This window comes from Drosophila eugracilis, unplaced genomic scaffold (assembly GCF_018153835.1).
Source record: "Drosophila eugracilis isolate 14026-0451.02 unplaced genomic scaffold, ASM1815383v1 contig_1172, whole genome shotgun sequence".
Taxonomy (NCBI): Eukaryota; Metazoa; Arthropoda; class Insecta; order Diptera; family Drosophilidae; genus Drosophila; species Drosophila eugracilis.
This window is the reverse complement of record NW_024571954.1, coordinates 319,261-341,127: the sequence shown is the minus strand read 5'-3', so window position 1 is coordinate 341,127 and position 21,867 is coordinate 319,261. Positions and strand designations below refer to the sequence as shown.

Below are 21,867 nucleotides of genomic sequence, written 5' to 3'. Positions count from 1 at the left end.
ATACGGAGACTCGATGGATAGCTTAAACAAGCTTTCTGAAAGTCAAAATCTATTCAGTTGACATAGTAAAAGTTCTACCTGTTCTGAAACTGAATTATTCTCAGTGTATAGTTCAAGTTTTACGATGTTCAGGCGGCATTGTTCGAGGCTCCAAACTGCGATTCAAAGTGGCTCTGCGGTTAACCGCAGGCATCCCATCTTCTGCCTGTATTTCTGCTCCCTTTCGGCAAACGAGCTAAATTTATAAGATGATGTGACCAAGTCCAGGTCCAAGTCCAAGTCCAAACCCAGAACTTAGCATCCACGGTGTGTTTCGTGTGTTTCTGTATGTGTGTGTGTGTGTTGTTTGTTTGTGAGCTGGCAGATTACATAAATTGATGTTGAAGCCTGGGCTCTTGGGCTGCAACTTGAGAAGAACAGACATCAGCGGAATCGGAGATTCTTCCACAACAAAGAACACAAAACGAGCCAAAGATGCAAAGACAATGGCAGAGGAAACATCAAATGTCGGTTAAAATTTAAGACTTTTTAGCATTAGGCCAAGACAATTGGGGATTATTGTTATGTAGAAGCTAATGAGCAGGAAGTTGGCCAATGATTCAGAAAGTCTGACGCAGCTAAAGCGTTCTAGAAAGAGCCCATGTTTGCTCAGCAAATGGATCGGTTGTTTAATATTGGCGCATGTGTGTAAATATTTGCTTAAAAAATTGAAACAGAGCCAAGGTGGCATTACGGGAAACTAGAACTCTCTCTACTGGACTTCTGGCCTTAATAATTTAAAAGCAGATTTCCCTAATCACATATTTGTTTAGTAATTTCAAATCATTAAATACGATTAATTCAAGAGCTAAGGAATTTATTAACATTTTCTCACATTTGTCCCATTGTGCAGCTTCTTTTTTTACTGGCCATTCCCTTTTTTCTTCTCCTTCCGTTATCACTTTGCTGCTTTGTCAACCCATTTGGTTCAGATCTTTGGTTATTCGATACCCTCTGAGTGGGAGTTGGATGGCTCAGTGACTGCCAAACTTTATATTGTACATTGCCAAAATGCCAAAACTTAACTAAACACAAATGTTCAAAAATCAAAGGCATAAAAAATGTGCTGACACTAATGAGACCATAAATGTATAAAGCCTCTAAAGTTTCCCGCAGAAGGGGCCAGAAATCTGCGAAATCCAAAAACCAAAGCAAATCCAAAGCCGTGACTTTAGCGGCAAACTAAAAACTGCAGACTCCAAACCTCCAGCTAGTTGCGACTTTAATTGCGGCAATAGAATGAGATTATAGCTACACGGGAAAAATAAAGATAATTTGAGCAGAGATTTTGATATATTTTCGGTAAACGTAACCACAGAAATCTCGGCAAATTAGCAAAGTTTCATTATTACGTTTATTAGGAAAATCAATGAAGAAATATTTGGTTTTTGGCGTTGGCAAAAGTCAGTTAAAGATATATATTTCGAAGTTAAGAGTATTATCTTTCAATACTTCAATATTAAAAACTTAAACTTAAAACTAAGAAAAATTTAAATCGTAATTTTCTGTGTAGAAAAACAACAGATGGTCGGCGACCCACTTCCATGCTTGGAGGCTGTCCAGTCCATCGGACTGGCTATTTACTTTTTGCTGGCACTGTTTACGCTTACCTGCAGCTATTTCCCTCTCGCTTTGCTTTCAATCAACAAGAAAACAATTGCAACAAATGCAGTAACAAGTACAACAACATCACCAACTACTACTGTTTGACAATTTATCAATGATGTCTTTTGTTGGTGCTTGTCGAGTCGCCTCCGGGGTCTTGCTAGTATTTCTTATTGGAACAGGAAGTCGCTTATTTGCTGGCAGCAAGTGCACAGCGCACTTTACACATATTGCATTGACATTTACTTGGATTCTCGCATCTGAGCTTGACACTCACTACTCACTTGCTTCTCTAGTGGCTCTCGAACTGTGCGACCAAGTGCTGTGCATGCAGATTGCCAATTGGAAACTTAAATTGAATTGAATTATTCCAGCGGAGCCTGGCACCCAGTCACTCTCCAACTGGCTGGGTGTGCTAAGCTCTTCAATGTTAAAGTCTAATGTACCTAAGATTGTTATTATGTATTATGTGGGAAATTAAATAATAATCTAGTTTTCCCTCTAAGCATATAATCTCCCATAATTCCTGAAAAGCTAAGGTAAATTACCTTCAATTATCCTTAGAAGCATTCTTTGTTTTCCTACACGTTCTGCTCGTTACAAATTGCCCGCAAACCAATTTCACAATATTGTAAATTTCATGCAAATTGCAATTTGTTTCTATATACCCTTCGGAGAGCCATTGGGTCTGCTGGTTATGTTACTTGGCTGCAGTTGCAATTCCTCCATGATTTATGGACATAGCCAGCCACCTGCCCCTTGCCTCTCTGCCGCGCTGCCACAAAAATACAACCGAATATGTCGAATACACATTCCGCCTGCTCCACTTTGTTGCAGCCGAACTGAATTTATGGCCAACATACAGCAGCCAACATAGTCGCACGGCTAACAAACGAAAAAAAAAAAAACGAAACCTCCAAAATGAGCAAAAACAGTTTGAAAAGTGCTTTAAAGCCAAAAAGTGAGCACAAGTTCTAAATTACTTTTCCAAACAGCATCCCAGCACCGTTGCCTTTTTCCCTTCTTTTTGGCTTTTTGTAATCCCCACCGAGTGTCGACGCTATTTTATGAGCCGTCTTACGGATTGGAAAATCGAAATCAAAACTCATAAAAATGCAATTTGCGCAAACAACTTGACTTTGAGCAGTCCCCTTTGGGCAGGAGCGGGCGGCAACCCCCAAAAAACCAAAAACGGGAATCCCTTTTTGCTCCTTTATACCCTTGCAGAGGGTATTGTAATCCTGGTCAACAGTAAGCACTGCACTTGGGGAGTTATTTATGGAGCTTTGAAGAATGAAAAAGGTTCTTGGAATAACTTAAGGCGAGGGGGTCTTAGAACCATTGAGTTGTTGTATCTCTGTTAACAGTTTTAAGATCATTCGGTACAGCGAAGTCAATTTTGAAAGCCTTAAGATTAGACTGAGAATTTCAAAAGGTTCATACTTTAAAATTTATTGAGAACTTAAAGATCCTGCTAGGATGTTATATTATCCTTCAATCTAGAAAAAACACTTAAATTCACTCAGAAATATATCCAAAAACCTTAATCAAAGTTTGAAAGCAATCTGTATTGGCAGGGTATTTCCTATTTCGATCTAAAAACTTATCACCCTTCGTCGTTTTTGTTGGGGTCTAGGCCAGCGACGTGTCTGCAATTTGCATGTGCATGACTGAGACTGTAACTGAGAAGCCAGGGTGTGAGAGGATGAGGGTTGGAGTATCATCCAGGGGAATGGGTGCGGTCCAAAGGGCAGAGGACAGAGGGTGGCGCCATAAAATCCATTTGGCGCACAACCGTTAACGTGTTTTGTTGTTTTGTGAAGGAGTTTTGGGGATGAGAAATATGAAGAGTGGGAGTAACAGCTACTCGGGGGGCGTGTTAGTTTGTGTGGTTGAAATTTATGTGGCCAAGGAAGGGTGGGTGGGCTGTTAGCTTCATAAAGAAAAGGGCTGCTGCTGTAGCTGTTGCTGTTCCTGCCACTGCTGCATATGAAACCGGGGATCCAACTATATAAACAAAGTCTCGGAAACGTGACTGGAAAGAAAGAGTGCACATAGCCGGAATAGCATTCAGATATTGCCTGGCTGGTATGCAAATAACCCATAACTTGTTGGCTTCTGTATTTAAACTTTATTAAAAGAGGAAGGAATTTGAATTTCTAAATAACTTTTATTAAAACCTTAAAGTTAAATACCTAAACTATAACCATTAACTACTCAGAAGTGAAGTAAAATGCTAAACTATCTAACAAACTCAGCTGCTGAAACTATCAGCTTGTAAGACAATACATTAATATAGTTAGTTGGAAGAAAAGCCCTTTCCCCTTGCCTCATAAGCCATCTTCCCCCAACCACTGCTTCAGCCATTTTCCACACATCTGGCTCACACCCAGGCCAAGGGGGGATCCACGACGAACTGTTCACTTTAATGGCAACATTTGGCACATTATGAGGCAACATGGAACTGCCTTCAGCAGGCACTTAAGGGCGTGGGGACTAAAGGCAAATAGAACACGGAAAAGCGGTAACCCATACATGCCTCATGTGTGTCTGCATACACACACGCACACGCACTTTGCATAATTAATGCAGCGGCAATGTCAAACCCGTTATACACTCGAGACATTTTCTGGGAGTCCGCATCTGCATTATAGACCAACTTTTCCGGGGTGGCAAAAAGATGGAGAACTGCTGGGAAATTCTTTTTTTGTTTAATTAAAACAAGAAATTGCCACTTAAAGGCAGCGGTAAATTATGAATGCCAGCATGTCTGTTGGGCCATGGATGTTGCAAGGTGGCCTCCAGTACATAGTTGGTGCTGCAGTCACGCGCTCATTAGCGAGGACATTGTAAGGGATACAACGCATGTACCTAAAAGCAGGCAATGCTTATTTGTGCACTGAAAGAAAATAGCAATCGAAATAGGCAAACTTTTAGTCAAACTTTTCAGGCAGTATTTAGCTCAGAAAGCTATATATATAGCTTAAGTTTTTTCTCTCAGTGTTTCTCTCACAAGTACCAAGAGGAAGTTCAGCAATTGCTAGGCCGGAAGTCTTTTGTAGGACTCGCACGACTTGAGCACGTCAATGGAGCACCTGATTCAGCCACATACACACACACACGTACTCAAATGTTCACCACCCACTTGGTTTTTATTCTTGATTCCAGGAACTGAAGGAGAGCTTCAACTATGGCCTGTTCGCCCCACCTGCTAATGGCAAGGCGGGAAAATTCCTCGATGAAGAACGCCGCCTGGGCGATTATCCCTTCAACGGACCCGTGGGATATTTGGAGGTAACTCTAAGCCTTGTCATTCTTTCACGTTTTCCTTTTTCTAATTTAATATCATTTTTTTCCCCAAAACTTAAGCTCAAATACAAGAGACGCGTGTACAAAATGCTGACTCTGGATGAACGCCAACTGAAGGCTCTGCACACACGGGCCAATCTGAGGCGTTTCCTGGAGTGCATAAATGGCGGGCATGTGGAGAAGATAGCCAAGATGTGTGCCAAGGGCTTGGATCCAAATTTCCATTGCTCAGAGAGTGGAGATACTCCCCTGACAGTGGCCACCGGAGCCAAGAAGCCAAATAAGCTGCTCATAGCTCTGGTCAATGGAGGTGCCTTGTTGGATTACAGGACCAAGGATGGAACCACAGCCCTGCATCGCGCTGTGGAGCACGATTCCCTGGAGGCGGTCAGGTAAGAGGAAGCTCAACTTTTTTTTTAAAGAAAAAACAGATACTAATGATTTATTTTTTAACCTGCAGCACCCTCCTTGAACTGGGCGCCTCGCCAAACTACCGCGATGGGCGTGGCATCACACCTTTGTACATCTCCATAACCAGAAAGTGTGAGGCCAAGATCACAGAGAGTCTGTTGCATGACCATGCCACACTGGGAATCCAGGACAGCCAGGGCTGGAACGAGGTTCATCAGGTGAGTCGGTGGCGGTCCTTGACCCTGGATCACAGATCCATAACAGCAACTGCTTTGACCCCAAGCCAAATCCCGGTGAAATGGTGTTGGCCCACAACCGTTGAAAGCCAATTAATGATTGAATTCTCTCTCTCTCTTTCTCTTCTCTCTCTTGGAATTCTTCTTATCTAACTCTGTAAACAAAAAAAAAAAAAAAAAAATTCGCTTGCTAATACTTTGTAACCCGCGGGTTGGCAATATGCATCTTTGCTGCATCCTTTGGCTGTCTCCAAATCGATCCGTAGGCCTGTCGGCATGGCCTGGTACAGCACCTGGAACACCTGCTGTTCTACGGTGCTGACATGGACGGCCGCAATGCGTCCGGCAATAGTCCGCTGCATGTGTGCGCTGTTAACAACCAAGAGGCTTGTGCTAGAATGCTTCTCTTTCGCGGCGCCCAGCGCGGCGCCCAGAACTTTGCCAACCAAACTCCCTACCAGGTAAAGCCCAGTGTCTGGACTCTGGAAACTATACAGAGAGAAAATGTCTAGCTAGATGGTCTTTACATTGGTCTGCAATGATTTTAAAACTGTTAAAAACTATCAAACTGTAAAAAAGTTTATCTTTTTAGTTTGAAATGATATTTAAACTAGTTAGTATCCAAATTGTAACTTGGTTTTCAACTTCTAATCAAAAAATTAAATTTTAAAATATATTTTATGACATTTTCTCTCCGTGTAACCTCTAGACCCAACCAAACTTTTTGAATTTTGTTGATAACTTGTAGTTTGTAGTCTCTAAGTTTGGTACTTTTGTGCTGCTGTAGTTATGCTTGTAGTTCAGTTTAGTACCTAAGTTAGTTTTTGATTTAATAACTTTGGTTACTGGTTCATGGTCTAACGGTTCTTTAATCCAATGCTATTTTCTACAACATTAGGTGGCTGTCATAGCCGGCAACCTGGAGCTGGCTGAAATCATTGAGAACTACAAATCAGAGGATATAGGTAAGTGCTGGACTATTTCAATCAATCATTCCATCAATCAACACCTGAAAAAAAAAACAAAAACACTCGACTCGTACTCGCAACCGAACTAACTTCATACTCATCAAAACTCAAAATCCCATTTCGAGAGGAATATGTTTTGGGTTGCCCTTAAGACGTATTCCTTTCGTGTTATGTTTTTGATTTTATTTAGTTTCTGATTTTGAATTCGTTTGCTCTACTCAATCTAATTTTAATATTGGTCACATTCTAAACTAGTTTCCTTTCCACTTAGTTCGAATCAGTTTTCCCCATGAGCGTCTCACTTCATCTCTGTTTTTCTCTCTCTCTCTCTGAATACACTTGCATATCATTTATCAATCATTCAACAATCAATCAATCAATCAATCAATCAATCAATCATCCAACTTGATCATCTAGGTCTCTCCCCATATCAATGTATAATAATCGTATATATATATAAATATTTGTACTATCTAAAGTTTCTATATAAAGTTTAACCTATACTTTACCCAAAAACACATTTTCGTATTTTGCATTTGCTTGTTTTGAGATATATTTGCTCTGTTATCAAACTGTTATTAAACTGTTATCAAACTGTTATCATACTGTTATCCAACTGTTATCAATCTGTTATCAAAAATAGTTCATGTTAATGCCACACTGGAAATGTTTTTTGGCCGTTCTTGTTCTATGTTTTTAGTGTTCTCTTTCATATCCACATTTATCACATTTCCTAGTGAGTTTGTTTGTTCGTTGGCAGGACATTGCTAGAATGTCCTTCGTTCTCTTTTTGCTTTTTACCACAACAGTCGCTTGTCCTTCGGTAAATGAGCAGTAAGTAAGTGTAAGTAAAGAGTCCATGGCATCTAAGCTCGTACTCTGGCTTGGCTTAGGGTTTTCCTTAGAATTTTCTTTTGATTTTTGTTCTCATTTCAAGACCTTTTAAATTCCCAATAGATTGAGTAGAGAGCGAACTGAAAATTGGGAAATGGGAAAGAGTTTAAACAAATTAAAACGAAATCCGTAACTGACGAAGTGTCCTGGACTAGATCACCTCTGACTAACATAAACCGACATACAACCTAACCAATCACTCCCAAACCCAACCATGAGAACCACTCCTCAACCCACCCACCACTCTCACACACATTTCTAAGCGAATATCCTTAATCACCACACAGTTCCCTTCCGCGGACCGCCGCGCTACAATCCAAAACGTCGCTCGGGCATCGGATGGTTGAGCGCCAACGGAGCCGCCGGTGCAGCTCTGCTGGCAGCGGCTGGAGGTGGTTTCGGTGGTGCAATGGTCGGCACGAATGGCACTGCCAACGGAAATAACGGGGCTGGCGGTGTTGGTCTGATGTTGAGCCAACATCAGAACCACCAGCAGCACCAACACCATGCCGGACATCATCAGCAACAACAACAACAACAACAGCATATGCACCACCAGCAGCACCACCAGAATCACCACCAGCAACTGCAGCAGCAGCAGTTGCCCCACCTGCATACACTGCAGCTCCATGGCCCGCCATCGCCCTGCCCCTCAGAGCATATGCTGGGAGCCTATAGCTCAGCCAGTTCCAGCCTATCCGAGGGCTCCTCCGGCCATCGATCCCACGAGGATGACATCAGCATTGTGACAGGTGAGGAATGGCTTTGATTTTCGGTTTGATTTTCATCTCATTTGCATTTGCCTAAGTTTAAGTTTGTGGTAAGTTTGAGGGGGATTGTGAAAAGTTAGGTCTTCGATTCTTGTACATAGTTTAAAGATATATATCTGCGTCAGATGGATAAGTATACTTATAATATCTAATAATAATAATATATATAAAAATTAAAGCATGCATTTAAGTAGTTTTTGATTAATAAAAATGAAATTGCATGAGTTTTCTGCTATATTGCACAGATTAAATTATTTTTACTTTAAAACATTGTTAGGGAAATCGTATTCATATATCAAAATATTAATTAAGTTTACTATATCTTAAGATTTAATTATTGACTCATTGCAATACCCAGCTATAATGACATCTTTAAAGTCTTTTAAACTTCTGATTCTCACCTTAACTCTAAACTCAAAAGCGACTTCCTAGCTTCCAAATAACGTAGCTTAAGCTATGTGAAAATCGACTTTTCTACATACAAAAAATGGAGAACCAATCTTTCTTAGTCACATTTGAATATTTCCCGATTAATCACTTTTCCTTCAACATATCCCTTTCTCTAACGGAGGTTTTCCTTCAACGCCCAAAGATTTCCAGTTCATTCTTAAGCATTTTCCCCATTACCAACCGTGTCAGTCCTCGTTTCCAGCATCCGCTTTGGCTCCGCTTAACCGGAGGCTTCTTTTGTGTGTCCCAGAACCACTTGCATGCCAGTCGTTTGTCCTCTGCCTCACATATACATATACAAAAAAAAAAAAGAAAAGAAAATCCTGGAAAAACCATCCACTCATCCTCTCCTGCTCACCCGCACAGACAAATCCCTGGGCGACACCAGCGACATAATCAGCGACTCGTCGGGCGTGGGAACCAACTCGGACTCGGCAGCCTGTTCCATTGGGCATCCCAGCACCACGGTTGTGTGCATGGAACCATATGCTGGCAATACTGTGGGTCATATACGCCTCCAGCCTGGCGATGTCATCGAGGTGGTGGGCAGCACCGACTGTGGATTGCTCGAGGGCTATGTGCGGGGAACCAATCAGTCCGGCTTCTTTCCGGCCGACTGCGTCCAGGAGGTGAGTCTGCGCCAGAAGCACATCACCAATGTGATGACCGCCAGCACGGGCATGGCTCCCCAGCAGCAGCAGCAGCAACAACAGCATCTGCAGCAAGCCCCAGCATCCTCCGCCGCCTCCTATCAGGGATCACCACAATTGAGCTTGGGTGGACATTCGGGTAGCTCCAGCACTTTGCTCCAGCAGCCCCATCAGTCGCCATCGCTGTCGGTGGCCAGCAATGGATCCTGCCAACAGCCAGGGGAGAGCAATGGCGGAGGAGCATCCGGCAATGGGATGAACAGCAGGAACAACAACCACTCCGTGGGACAATACAGCAGTGCCACTGCCCCGCGCATCAAAAAGAGGTAGGATTGGGTGTCCATAAAGAAGTTCCAAACTGAATCTAATCTTCTCCCCCCAACAGCGCCTACAACGCCCCACGTTCGGTGGTCCTGCACCGGGCCAAGCGAGGATTCGGCTTCATCCTGCGCGGTGCCAAGGCCAGTTCTCAGCTAATGCAGCTGCGTCCCTCGGAGCGCTTCCCGGCTCTTCAATACCTAGACGATGTGGATCCCGGTGGTGTGGCCGACATGGCAGGACTCCGTCCTGGTGACTTCCTGCTGACCATCAATGGCGAGGACGTCAGCTCCGCCTCCCACGAGCAGGTGGTCGAGATGATCCGCTCCGCGGGCGCTCTGGTCAACTTGACGGTTGTCTCGCCACAGTTTCCCCACCAGATGCAGGCCAGTGCCCAGTATTTGCCCAGTGGAGCACGAGCTGGCAGCCAGCATCTAAACAGTGGACCAAGTACTCCTCAGAGTTCCCATCGTCAGTGCGCCACTCTGCCCAGGAAGATGACGGGTCCGGGAGGAAGTGGTGCTTCCTCCTCCGGGGGCAGTGTACGTATGGCTCCGATGCCACCACGCCGAGATCCCAAGACTACTTTGAGCGTGGGCAGAGCCAGAGCCAAGTCCATGGTGGCTGGTCTGGAGAACGGAGGCGAGAAGGAGGACGAATTGCCGCACACCAAATCCAACTCCGTGGAGTCCATAGCCACACCAGCTGTTGTTGGTAACCAAACGGGACCTGGAACACCCGTTCAGCTGCGCACGGCCAGCATCAAGGCGCGACCCACGTCCAGCAGGATCACAGCTGCAGAGTTGGAGGAACTCTTCCAGCGGCAGCAGGGCGAGGGCAGTGCAGCGAATGCCAGTCGCTATGCCACCATGATGACCAGCTCCCGTTTCCAGTCGGGCACGGACAGTGGTGCAGCCACTCCGCCCGCCGCCAATGGTTCGCCCATGAGAAGCGGCCCCTTGGTCTACGGCAGTGTGGCTGAGATGAAGCGCAAGGCGGCAAGGAGCAAGCATGGCAGCGGCACCTTGCGTGGAAAACCCGTTGCCACGCCCACAGTGGGAGCTGGCGGAGCAGGAGGCGGTCGTGACCTCAAGCGGTTCCATTCCACACCTGATTTGCATGGTCCGCAGCTTCACGGATCTGCCTCATCCATTTGGCAGGCGGCTGGCAAGGGTCACCACTCGCAGGACGATGTGGCCACGCTGCATGCCTCGCTCCAACGCTTGAACTCCAATCAGGCAGAATTGAAACTAGGAGGAGGAACACCTGGAGGAGCGGTACTTCCACCGCCCAACCACCCACCACCACCTCCGCCCGTGGGCCAAGTAGTCAAAGTGGAAACACGCAGCAGTGTCTCGGAGTATGAGAGCACCATCTCCTTGCAACAGAAGCTGAAGAAGCGGGCCGAGAACGATGCCGTTACCAGTGCCGCCATCGATGGCGTCCAGAGCAGCTTCAATCCCTCGGCAAATGCCAAGATCTATGCCTCGCCCCAGGAGCTGCGTAACGTTATGGCCTGGAAGTTGCGCCAGGCGCAGGAGAAGCCAACGCAGGAAACTTCTGCTGGCTCCCAGCAACCAGTCAGTCAATATGCTGCTCCCACCCAAATGCGTCCACCGCAACAACAACAACAGCAGCAGCAACAACAGCAACCCCAGCAGACACCCACAGTGCTGGCCTCCCACTATGCCGCACCTCAGGTCCAGGTGCAAGTACAACAGGTGCCGCAGCAGCAACCACAGCAGCCTGCACCTCAATCCCCGCCAGCACCACCGCTGCCACAGTCAGCACCAGTGCCGGCACAAAATGGCAACGGAAACGGCAACGCAAGTGGAGCCGGAAATGCTCCTCCGATTCCCGAACCGGACTACAGCTGCAGCGAGTCGGATGGCGAGGATGAGAACTCCATTCTGGTGGCACGCAACACCAAGCTTAACGAGAAGATTGCGCTGTTCGATGTCCCAGAGACAAGTGGAAATAGTCAGGCTAGGTAAGAGTCATAAAACTTGATCTTGAAGGATCCCTACTTATCTTTCTTTTCCCCACCACAGTGGAAGCAGTTCCAATTCGGGCAGTGCCTCCATTTCGCATTCCCTTTCCGTGGAGGAGATCCAGCGTATTCGCAGCAATCTCAAAACATCAAAGTCATCGCCCAACGGCTTCGCCAAGAAACCAGAGGAGGAGAAACCACAAGAGCAACAGCAATCCCACCAGCAACCGCAACAGCAATTGCAACCAGGCGAAGATGAGTGCGACAACAGCAGCTCCGGAGTGAGTAGCGAACAGGAACAGATGGCATTGGCTGCAGGAGGAGTTACACTGCCAGTAGGTGGTAAACCCACCGATACCATCAAGAAGAAACCTTCGGTGACCATTGTGGAGGAGCCCAAGACCATTCCCGATCAGCCCATCAGCAGCAACACAAGCCACACCACCAAGCCCATGGCTAAGACCACTATTAGCATAGGCGGCGGAGGGGCAAGTGTAGTACCCACAGCTACCCTGACAGTGAAACAACTTGTGCAACAGCAACATGCACCAGCTATCCAACAGCAGCAGCAGCAACTGGGCAGCAAGCAACCAGTGACAGTCGCCAACAGCAACAAGTTTACGCAGCAGAGCAACATCAACAGCAATGTGATGAGTCCTCAGGTCCTAGGACGCATTCCCAACGTGCATCATCATCAGCAGCAGCAACAGTCGTCGAATCCCAATCAGAAGCTGATCGCCACTCAGCAACAGATACTGCAGCAGCAGCAACAGCAGCTGGCTCACCAGCAACATCTGCAACAGATCCTCAAGGCGAAGGCTGCAGCAGCCGGTGGAGCTAGCAATACTGCCGCCCTGGTGGCCAAGCATCAGCAGAAGCTGCACAAGGGCACTAGCAGTGGCCACGAATCGGAAATGGAGACCCGTTCCGATTTGGAAGATGATGACGGAGATCTAAGTCCCTCGCCCCCGGCCAAGGCTTTCCAGCGTCACAATTCGTTGACGCGCAAACAGGCGGCAGCAATTGCCATGCAAAGGGGGGCCACAAGGACCACGGCGGTATCCCTGATGCAGCTACCGCCACCACTCGAAGCGGACAGCGATGGAGAGCCGTCGCAGTTGACGCTCCAGCGTCAACAGGCCCATCACCCGTCACAGACCCACCCACACTCTCACCCACACCAGCTGCAGCAACTTCAGCAGCAACAACTGCAACAGCAGCAGCAGCAACAGCCAATGGCCGCCCATATTGTGGGCATGCTGCCCAGCGGACAGCTGGTGGCTGTTGCCTCTGGCGCTGTTGCTGGCGTTCCGGGCGTTGGGGCGGCTGCGGTGCAGCCGGGCAACAACAATCTGCAGCAGCTGTGCACCGATAATCTGGTGTTGGCGCCACCGCCGCAGTTCTGCGATTGCAACGATGCCAAGCACGCGCCGCAGCCGCATCTGCCAACTAGCCAATACCATCCACAGCAGCAACAGCAACAGCAGCATCAGCAGCAGCAGCAACAGCAGCAGCAGCAGCAACTGCAACAGCAACTGCAGCAGCAACAAATGCTGCAGATGCACCAGCGGCTGTCTGGCGGCGCTGGCGCTGGAGCTGTCGGCACCTTGGGAAGGGTCCGTATCGTAGGGGCCATGCCCAAGGCCAATCACCATAGGTTGCACTAAACTAAGCCGTGGGGGGTATCAAATCAACCGTTTGCCAAATCGTTAAATCGTTAGTTAGTGTAAGTCAACCAGTCATTGCCACTCACAACGAATAGCTGCAACTGCCTGCATCGGAGGAAATGAGTAGCAAAGACCTTTTCAGTTGCAAATCAAATTGTTGCCACACATCTGGTGTATGGCAAGGGGGCGTGTTCGAACTCCAGTTAACTTGATTTCGAAAACTTTGATTACTTTTTATTATATTTATTGCGTGTGATATAAATTTATGTAGGCTGCCCGCGAGCAGCAACTAATCGCTATTCGTAATCGAACAGCAAGTATGTATGCAATATTTTATGATTAGTTAACCGATCCCCTACCGATGCTACTGCATTGAAAACAAACTGAAAGGCAGTCTAGAACTCAATCTTTCAGTTTGCTTTCGAACTGTGTCAAAAGTTTATGTGGATTCCATGCCACATCCGATCTTAGTTCGTAATGTTGAAAGGGCGCCAGAGCCAGAGCCAGCGGCAGCGCCATGCAAGTTCATTTATTCACAGCATCCATCCATTGATCATTCGTGTTCGTGTTCGTGTTCGACTAGTGCACAAAACATTTAAACGACATTAACATTACTCTAATCACAACAACTAGCGTAGGTTTTATATGCCTAATGAAAGCAGGGAGGAGGCAGAGGAAGTTGCACCGAGTAACAATAATCTTTGAATTTGAGCATTTAGCCGAATTTCCAGTCAAGTCAAGTCAACTAAACTAAACTAACAAATACTAAAATGATTAAAACGTATAATGTTTTTAAATAAATAAAATATTTATAAAAGCAAATATTTCAATAGGCGGCAATTTTATAATCGAAATGCAAAACAAAAAAATAATAAGAAAAATCGAAATTGAAAACAAAACGTAAATTTTTGCTAGTAAAATTTACAGATTTTTACTTTTAAAAGATTTTTTGTATAATTGTTTTTTTAGAGAAAAACTTTAACTTGCCAGAGTATTACAGGAGAAGATTTGAGATAAAAGAGAGTAACGTATTGTATTGAAAGAGGTTCTCAAATATTTGCCAGCGCTTAATGCAAATATCGTCATAGGCAACCCAAAAACTTATAAATGCGTTTTCACGAGTAACAATTATTATAACTAAGGCTGATTTTATTGCATAATACATACATACATACAGAACACAGAAATCGAAAACATCATTCTCGTACACAAACTGAATGGAATAATAATAATAATGAAGAACTCAACTAACCAAGGAAGCGATTGATGCATTTAACATTGTTTAAACGAAAACTCTTTGAGGTATTGCAAGAATTGGATGGAAATATAATGAAATCGTTCGAATTGGCGGGCCGCGCACCTTTAGCACTAGCATCTAAGTGTTGAAAAGTTAGTAAACCTAAAACTAAACCATATACATAAACATACGAGTATATTATATATTGGAAACTCTAGCATATAATTAGGTTTTAGCACACTTTTTAGTTCTCGCAATAGTTGCTAATTATTTGTAAATTGTTTTAGTTCCACCACACAAAAATATGATTAGCCATCAAGCTTGTTAATTTTTAAGTTCAACTGTCTAGTAAATCCACATGGAGTGCTCAGTTAGGTCCAACACACACATGTCTCGTATGACTACTTGCAGTTCCCATTACCACTTAATGGGTACTCATATGCAGTACGTGCCGCTGCAATCGCGAATGTTTTGCAAAAGCTATATAGAAGGATTATTATTGAATATGCCTACACCCCATGATAATGTTAAACGATAAAAGCACACACCACCCACACATACACTTTAAAGCAAGTATTTAAAATGGAATAATATGGAAATATTTATCTTAAGTCGTAAAATATGCAATTATGTATTATGAACATGCGTATGAGAAATTAATAAATATGAATGAAAACTATATCAAAAATGTTTGTATTTGAATCTTAACATTCCTAGTTTTTAAGATTCGAAAGATAGAAATTTCATGATGTCGTAAGATTTGACTTTTGGGTACTTTCTTTCCACTCGGCGATAAACTGTGTATAATGTATAATGTAATCTGTAATGTAAAATGTAAAATATTACAACCGCCTTCTACGTCACACAACCATAATTTCTTCAGGATTTCATTTTTTTCTGATTTGAAAATTGTGTGGTAATAAAAAAAATTTATAACATTTTCGGCTAGTATTTATATATCGAATACGCTTTCTTCAATCTTCTAAATCGGCCAACGTAAAACCTTTGCAGTTTCTTCCATCATTTACATCCAAAAAAATAGCCCCAGAAATAAAAACAGCATTCATTTTATTTACAAAAGTAATATTTTTCTATTTTATTTTTTTACTTTCCATTTTAAATCGTAAAAGAACATCTTTAAATGTTTGTTTTTGCTTCCCAACATTTCGTTCAATCTCGGAGAACAACAGAACGACAAACAGAAGGCTCACGCACCAATCAAATGCAAATAGAAAACCAAAGGCTTGCCCAAATCGATTTTACTCTTGTGTGAAATAATAACAGGCCTAAAGCCATTGCAATGCCATTGCTCTGTCCAATACTAAACATTCGAGTTGGTAAATATTTTATGTTAGGTTTGAGCCTGGCAGCTGGTTGCTTGTTGTTTCTTGTTAATTGATATCAAGTTCGGATTTGCTTCTGTTTCTCGCCGGGATTGGCCCTCGAGTTTCGCAGGGAAACTGATCAATGGAACTGCTTAGCGAGGCGGCTGCTGAACACCTTACGATTTTGCTCGCTAGTTTGTTGTTTTCATGGTGAAATATATATGTAATAATAATATGCCATATTGTATATAGTAATAATAGTGTATATATAATTTGCGGTATATAATAGTTATAAACAAATTTTTACTTCGTATCTTTAGCATTAATTACAAACTACAATTCGCGTATTTTTATTCATTTATAATTGTAATAGTAAATTTTGTTAGATTTTTATCGTTTTGTTTGTCTGCGGCTTAAATACTTTTTTCATTAAATTTATTTTTATGTATATATTTTTTTTTGCTAGGCGTGTGCTATGGATTTGTTGTTGCTGATCCTAATTAATGTAAACTCTGCAAAAATGGCTGTGAGCTGTCTGTTACTATATAATTGTGGAAGTGGCAACCGCTGTGCCCGATTCAAAAATTTCTATGGCCTCAACTGATCGTCTAACTTACGGACTTATGGAATTGCTCTAATTAGTTGTCGTACAATAATTTCATTGCTGGAATCTCTGGCGTTTTTCGTTTGCTTTGTTTTTTCGCGATTTTCATTTTTTTTTCAAATGTTGTTTTGCTCTAATATTGTTCGTCCTCCTATTCTCTTGTTTTTTATATGTGTGGGCGTGGCTTGGCTTGGCATGGCATCACTTGGTAATGCGGCCAGGCGCATGTAGTAAATATAAATTTCGATCTCCGCTTATCTCCTCAAACATTTTGTGGCGACTTATGACTAATTATATACTCGTAAATTGTTAGCGCTGCTTTTACAGTAATCAAATATATCGGTCGCATATATATCTATATATATATATATATATGATTCTTGTATATGTATTATGTATTTGTGGGTGTATATCAATTTATTTAACAAACTACTAATTACGTTTCACTACCAAAAACTACGCATAATATATATATATATATATGTATATATATATAGTGTATATTTTTTAAATATGTTTTGTTTGCGCATTTCTCGCACTGTTTGCTCCGCGTTTAAAATTCCATTTAAAAATGAACTCGTCTAAAAAAATTAATGTACAATAATAATTATAATATAATATAATAATAACTGTTTCTCTCATTCTCAAATTGATGTTTGTTGGTTTTAAAAAGTTCTTCCCTTTCATATTTTTTTCGCTTTTGTGGTCAACGGTTATTTGTTGTTTTCTCATTTGATTCGCTTAGTTCTCAATTTGTGTTTTTAAGCATTTAAAATATCACCAATATTTTTGCTCTTTATTCTGACAGTTTCTCGATTTAGTTTTCCCATTTTTTTTGCTTTGTTTTTCTTTGTTTGTTTGTTTCTTTTAGTTTGTCGATTATAAAAATTAAATTAAATTAAATACAATATAAAATGTACAACTATTTTGTGTTTTGTTTTTCGATTTCTTCGATTTTGTTTTGTTGTTGGTTCTTTTTGCTTTTTGCGTTTGCTTCCGTCATTTCATCTGGTTTTTTGCTTAAGTAATCAAACGAAATGGGGCGTTTGCAATCCGCTGGGCGTGGCACTATAAAAATTTGCATTAAGTACAAGTGCTTAAGTTGCACAACGAGTCTCTCTCTGTGTGAGTGTATTGGGGTGTATGTGTGAATTTTAAAAGTGTATTTTTTTTCGGTTTGATTTTAAAGTACTTGGAAATACTTTTTGAATTTCCCTAATTCCTTAGTTCGACCGTTGCATATGGAATGTCTTGCGAACTCTCGCCGCCACTGCCACGCCCATTGGACGACGCTCGCCCTTGGACCTTGGGAACAGCTCTAATAATACATACAAATACAAATACAATACAATACAGTGGAGCCCACGCGAAATTAGAGTACATAGAGACGAACGAACTTAGCTTAGGAATAAATTCACACACAAATAACAAACAAAATAACTTCGTTGGCAGGAACGGGGGCCATGTGGGAGGGGTGGTAGGGCGGTTGGGCGGTTGGGCGTTTGGGTCCGGCTGCCCAGGCCAATAACAACAAGAGGCAACAAAATAAAGATCTAAACAAAACTGAGGCAACATCGTGGTGGTTATAATGATGATGGTGGTGGTGGTGGTTGGTGTGGTTGTGTTTGGTGCTGGCTGGAGGTGGTGTTTGAGTGGTTCCCTCTGGACATCTACGGCATGTTGAAGTCCTGCAGGTTGAAGTTGTCGTTGTCGAGGGAGTTGATCAGATCCTGCGTGGAGAAGTTGCTGTCCACGGGCAGGTTGTCCAAGAATTCGAGACACAAATCATTCGAGTTGGCCACCACCGAGTTGATCGTCTGGCTAATGGAACTGGCGCTGGCAATGGTCGAGGAAGAGTTGCCACCGCCCGGTGCTCCGCCACCGTTGCCGCCACCACCATTGTTATTGCTGGCCGATCCCGGCACACCACCGCCACCGCCGCCTCCTGGACCGCCCATCTGCATCATCTGCTGCTGCTGGTGTGTGGTCGTGGTGGTGCTCTGCACGAACTGCTGCTGCTGCTGCATGGTGATCTGCTGCTGGGTCTGGCTCATGTGCATGCTGGTCATCTGCATCTGGCTGGCCATCATGTTGCCACCGCCACCGGATTGTTGCTGCTGCAGCAGTTGTTGCATCTGCATGTTGCTGCCGCCACCAGGTCCCATGTGCTGCTGCTGCTGCTGTTGTTGCTGGCGCATCAGTTGCTGCTGCATTTGAGCTGGAGTTAGCTGCATTTGCGGCACATTCGGACCGGACATCATGCCACCAGCATTGGGTCCGCTGCCCGCTGCTCCATTAGGTGCACCATTGGGCATGAAGTTGCCTAAAAAAGGGAGATGACCATATAAGTAAGGTAATCCATGGGATTTCTAACTATCCTAAACTTACCACCATTAAATCCTCCGGGTCCTTGGCGCATGGGTCCACCCGGTCCTGGACCGCCGAAGCCCATTTGCGTCTGCTGTTGCGTCATCATCATGTGCCGCCACTCTTGCTGCGAACCCATCGGCATGCCATCGGGCGTAACCTGGACGTTTGGCGGCCTCTGCTGCTGCTGCGGACCGCCCATTGGTCCACCTGCTCCTCCGCCATACGGTACACCCATACCGTTCCTTGGTCCACCACCGGCTCCACCATGCTGCTGCATATACATCGCATGTTGGGGACGCATCATTGGCCCGGACGGCGGGATGGGTTGCTGGGTCATGCGCCGCATGGCCGCCGCCTGGGCAGCGCTGTTGGGGAAGCGACCGCCGTTTGCGCCGCCGACTCCACCCACACCCACCCCTACACCTCCGACACCGACACCGACACCACCACCGCCCACCGTTTGCTGCATCATCTGGGCCTGCATCAACTGCGCCTTGGTGGCATTGTACTCCGGCGGCGGCGGACGGGCTCCGGACATGTGCTGCTGCTGTTGCTGCATCGCCTGGGCGCGCATCATCTGCTGCTGCTGCAGGAACTTGGCTTGATTGGGATTGGGTCCTGGACCCGGTCCCGGTACCTGACCCGGTCCGCCAGCGCCGCCGCCCATCATCATCTGCTGAGCGGACGGACCACCAGCATTGGGGTTCATCTGCATCGGGTTCATGGGTCCGCCCATCTGCATGCCCGGCATGCCACCCATGGGACCGCCCATTTGATTCATTGCACCGTTGTTGGGTCCGCCGGCACCAGGTCCGCCGACCACTCCGCCATTGCCCACGCCCACACCCACACCCACACCAACGCCCACTCCGACCTGCGGCTGCTGCATAAGCGGCACATTCGGTCCGCTGGCATTGGCCGCCGCTTGCGCCTGCGCCGCTGCTGCCGCCGCTGCTGCAGCCGCTGCCTGCGCCTGCGTCTGACGCTGGCGCATATTGGGCGGCACTTGCTGTTGCTGGGCGGCCGCCTGTTGCTGTTGCGCTGCCGCCGCAGCTGCCGCCGCCGCTGCAGCCTGTTGCTGCTGATTGAAGTTCATGCTTTGGCTCTGGGAGAGCGAGAAGCCATCGGAGGGAACTGAAATTGATTTAAGATTAGATTGGGATGTAAGAGAGACGCTCCTTAAACTTACCATTTGCATTGCTCATGTTTTGATTTGGTTGCTGCTGCTGCTGTCCAGGATTGGGACCGCCATTGCCCACGCCCACGCCAACACCCACACCGACGCCAACACCCACTCCGCCACCAGCGTTGCCGCCATGCGGCTGTTGCTGTTGCTGCTGGGGATTGGGTCCATTGTTGCCGCCGGGCTGTTGCTGTTGCTGCTGCTGCTGTTGCTGTTGCGCCTGCTGCTGACTGAAGAAGACACCTTGCTGTGCGGCCACCGAGACGTTGCTCTTCATGTCGCCACTCAGATGCAGATGCTGACCAGCCGATACCTGTAAGGGAATGAGATAATAGAGAGGGATTAGTTATGTAATTGATTGGTTAAAAGTAGATGTTGAGATAAAAGTAGATGATTTTATACATCTGCTTAAGAAAAAGGTTGCTTATGGCATCACAAACTGGAAAACTATATCAAAAGTAGTAGAAAGGGCAGAAAATCTGTAAGATGTAAGGCTGGCTAAGTAGACGTTTGAAGTTTAGATTAGGTATTCCACTACAAATAGGATGAACTTCCACTATCCTTTGGAAACCCTTTCGAGGACAACAAACAAAAAAAACTCCCGAAAAGGTACTTCCCCAATCTCTTTAGCAACTCCTTTGCCACTTCAGGATGAAAGAGACTTTGAAAAGAAGATGAAATCGACTTCAGGCATATCGCATGGATCTTTGATCTTATTGGCGTTATGTTGGAGACTTGCACCCAAAGCATTCGACAAGCCACTCGAACGGTTGTCACCGGCTGCTGGCACTTTGGTAATTTGCCTGGCATGCCAGTGCTAGGGATTTCTGGGGCTAATACCCGACACATAGCTTGGCATAGCCATGGCCATGCCCAGAAAACCAAGGCAGGCCAACACCTTCTCCATTTGCAGCTGTCTCATTTGCTGTCAGCCCGATGTGTCGCCCTCACATACACGCACACACTCTAGCAAGTAGAGTGGGTGGATTTGGTATTGGGTGGCAGGCTTTCAAGCTTATTATCGCCAGAATGGCTTTCGAATCCGCATTGACTGCCAAATACACACACACACACAGAGAAAGAGAGAGATGGAGAGAGAAGCCAGAGGCAAGCATAAATCTTTCGGCACTTTTTCATAGTCTACTTTGCTGCGTCTGTCTGACTGCTTGCCTGCCTGCCTGCCTGTGTGTATGTAAGCTCTACTGCTCTCGCATATCTATGTGTATGTGTGCGGGGGATTCCCCCCACTGAGCAGCAAATTTGCCATTCATTTGTTATTGTAATGGGCCCCCGAAAAGAGCGCCGGGCGACATGCAAAATGAGCGGAGGACAACGGGCCAGCGATCGACCCTGGAACTTCAATGCCATCCCACCATGACGACTCTCACACTCACACTCACCCAACCAAACCATCCAACCACCCCATTGCCCTCGAGTGTTTGCCCTCGGAAATCCAAGCCACCTCGTTGCCACACTCGAATCTGTGGCCAGCAAATAAATCTTTCCACCGGACACACCGCACACCCTCGAATCGAAGTTTCTCATAGTTTTGCATGGTTGTTGATGGAGATTTTCCCTTGATTTTTAGCCACTGTGCTTGGGGGATAATTCAAGGCTTAGTTTTCTTTACCCCTTCCCCTCTTTTAAAAAGGGGTTTTTATATTTCATGTGTGACCATTAGCAAAAGCAATAGCAAAAAGGAGCAACAAGAACAGCAGCAACACCAAGCGCACTAAGCAACTTTGCGGTCGCGTTTGCCTGTTTGTACCCCTTAATTTGTAGAGTAAAGGGTATATAGGGGTAAGAGGAGAGTAACTTAAAAGTACTCTCATATAAATAAT

At 45.2% G+C, this 21,867-nt stretch overlaps 2 protein-coding genes across 8 annotated transcripts in view; one reads left to right on the top strand and one right to left on the bottom strand.

The window, feature by feature from the left end:
- LOC108106407 (SH3 and multiple ankyrin repeat domains protein 1) overlaps nucleotides 1-15,223 on the top strand; it is a 39,451-nt gene extending 24,228 nt beyond the window's left edge. For 2 of the 7 annotated variants that reach the window (XM_017213420.2, XM_017213419.2), the window contains 9 exons: nucleotides 4,813-4,938; nucleotides 5,014-5,345; nucleotides 5,414-5,582; nucleotides 5,867-6,061; nucleotides 6,499-6,565; nucleotides 7,750-8,214; nucleotides 9,049-9,658; nucleotides 9,718-11,640; nucleotides 11,702-15,223. In XM_017213420.2, coding sequence (XP_017068909.1) covers nucleotides 4,813-4,938; nucleotides 5,014-5,345; nucleotides 5,414-5,582; nucleotides 5,867-6,061; nucleotides 6,499-6,565; nucleotides 7,750-8,214; nucleotides 9,049-9,658; nucleotides 9,718-11,640; nucleotides 11,702-13,307 — 5,493 coding nt within the window. In that variant the 3' untranslated portion in view covers nucleotides 13,308-15,223. The remainder of the gene's footprint in view (nucleotides 1-4,812; nucleotides 4,939-5,013; nucleotides 5,346-5,413; nucleotides 5,583-5,866; nucleotides 6,062-6,498; nucleotides 6,566-7,749; nucleotides 8,215-9,048; nucleotides 9,659-9,717; nucleotides 11,641-11,701) is intronic. The other 5 variants (XM_017213423.2, XM_041818062.1, XM_017213425.2 and 2 more) reach the window with 3 other exon arrangements.
- Nucleotides 15,224-15,610: 387 nt separating this feature from the next.
- The window catches only part of LOC108106439 (neurogenic protein mastermind), a 79,252-nt gene continuing 72,995 nt past the window's right edge, over nucleotides 15,611-21,867 (bottom strand). Inside the window, exons 5-8 of the mRNA XM_017213472.2 lie at nucleotides 20,033-20,339; nucleotides 19,916-19,977; nucleotides 18,862-19,876; nucleotides 15,611-18,796 (exon numbers count right to left, since the gene is read on the bottom strand). Of these exons, the coding sequence (XP_017068961.1) occupies nucleotides 18,144-18,796; nucleotides 18,862-19,876; nucleotides 19,916-19,977; nucleotides 20,033-20,339 (2,037 nt within the window). The 3' untranslated portion in view covers nucleotides 15,611-18,143. The remainder of the gene's footprint in view (nucleotides 18,797-18,861; nucleotides 19,877-19,915; nucleotides 19,978-20,032; nucleotides 20,340-21,867) is intronic.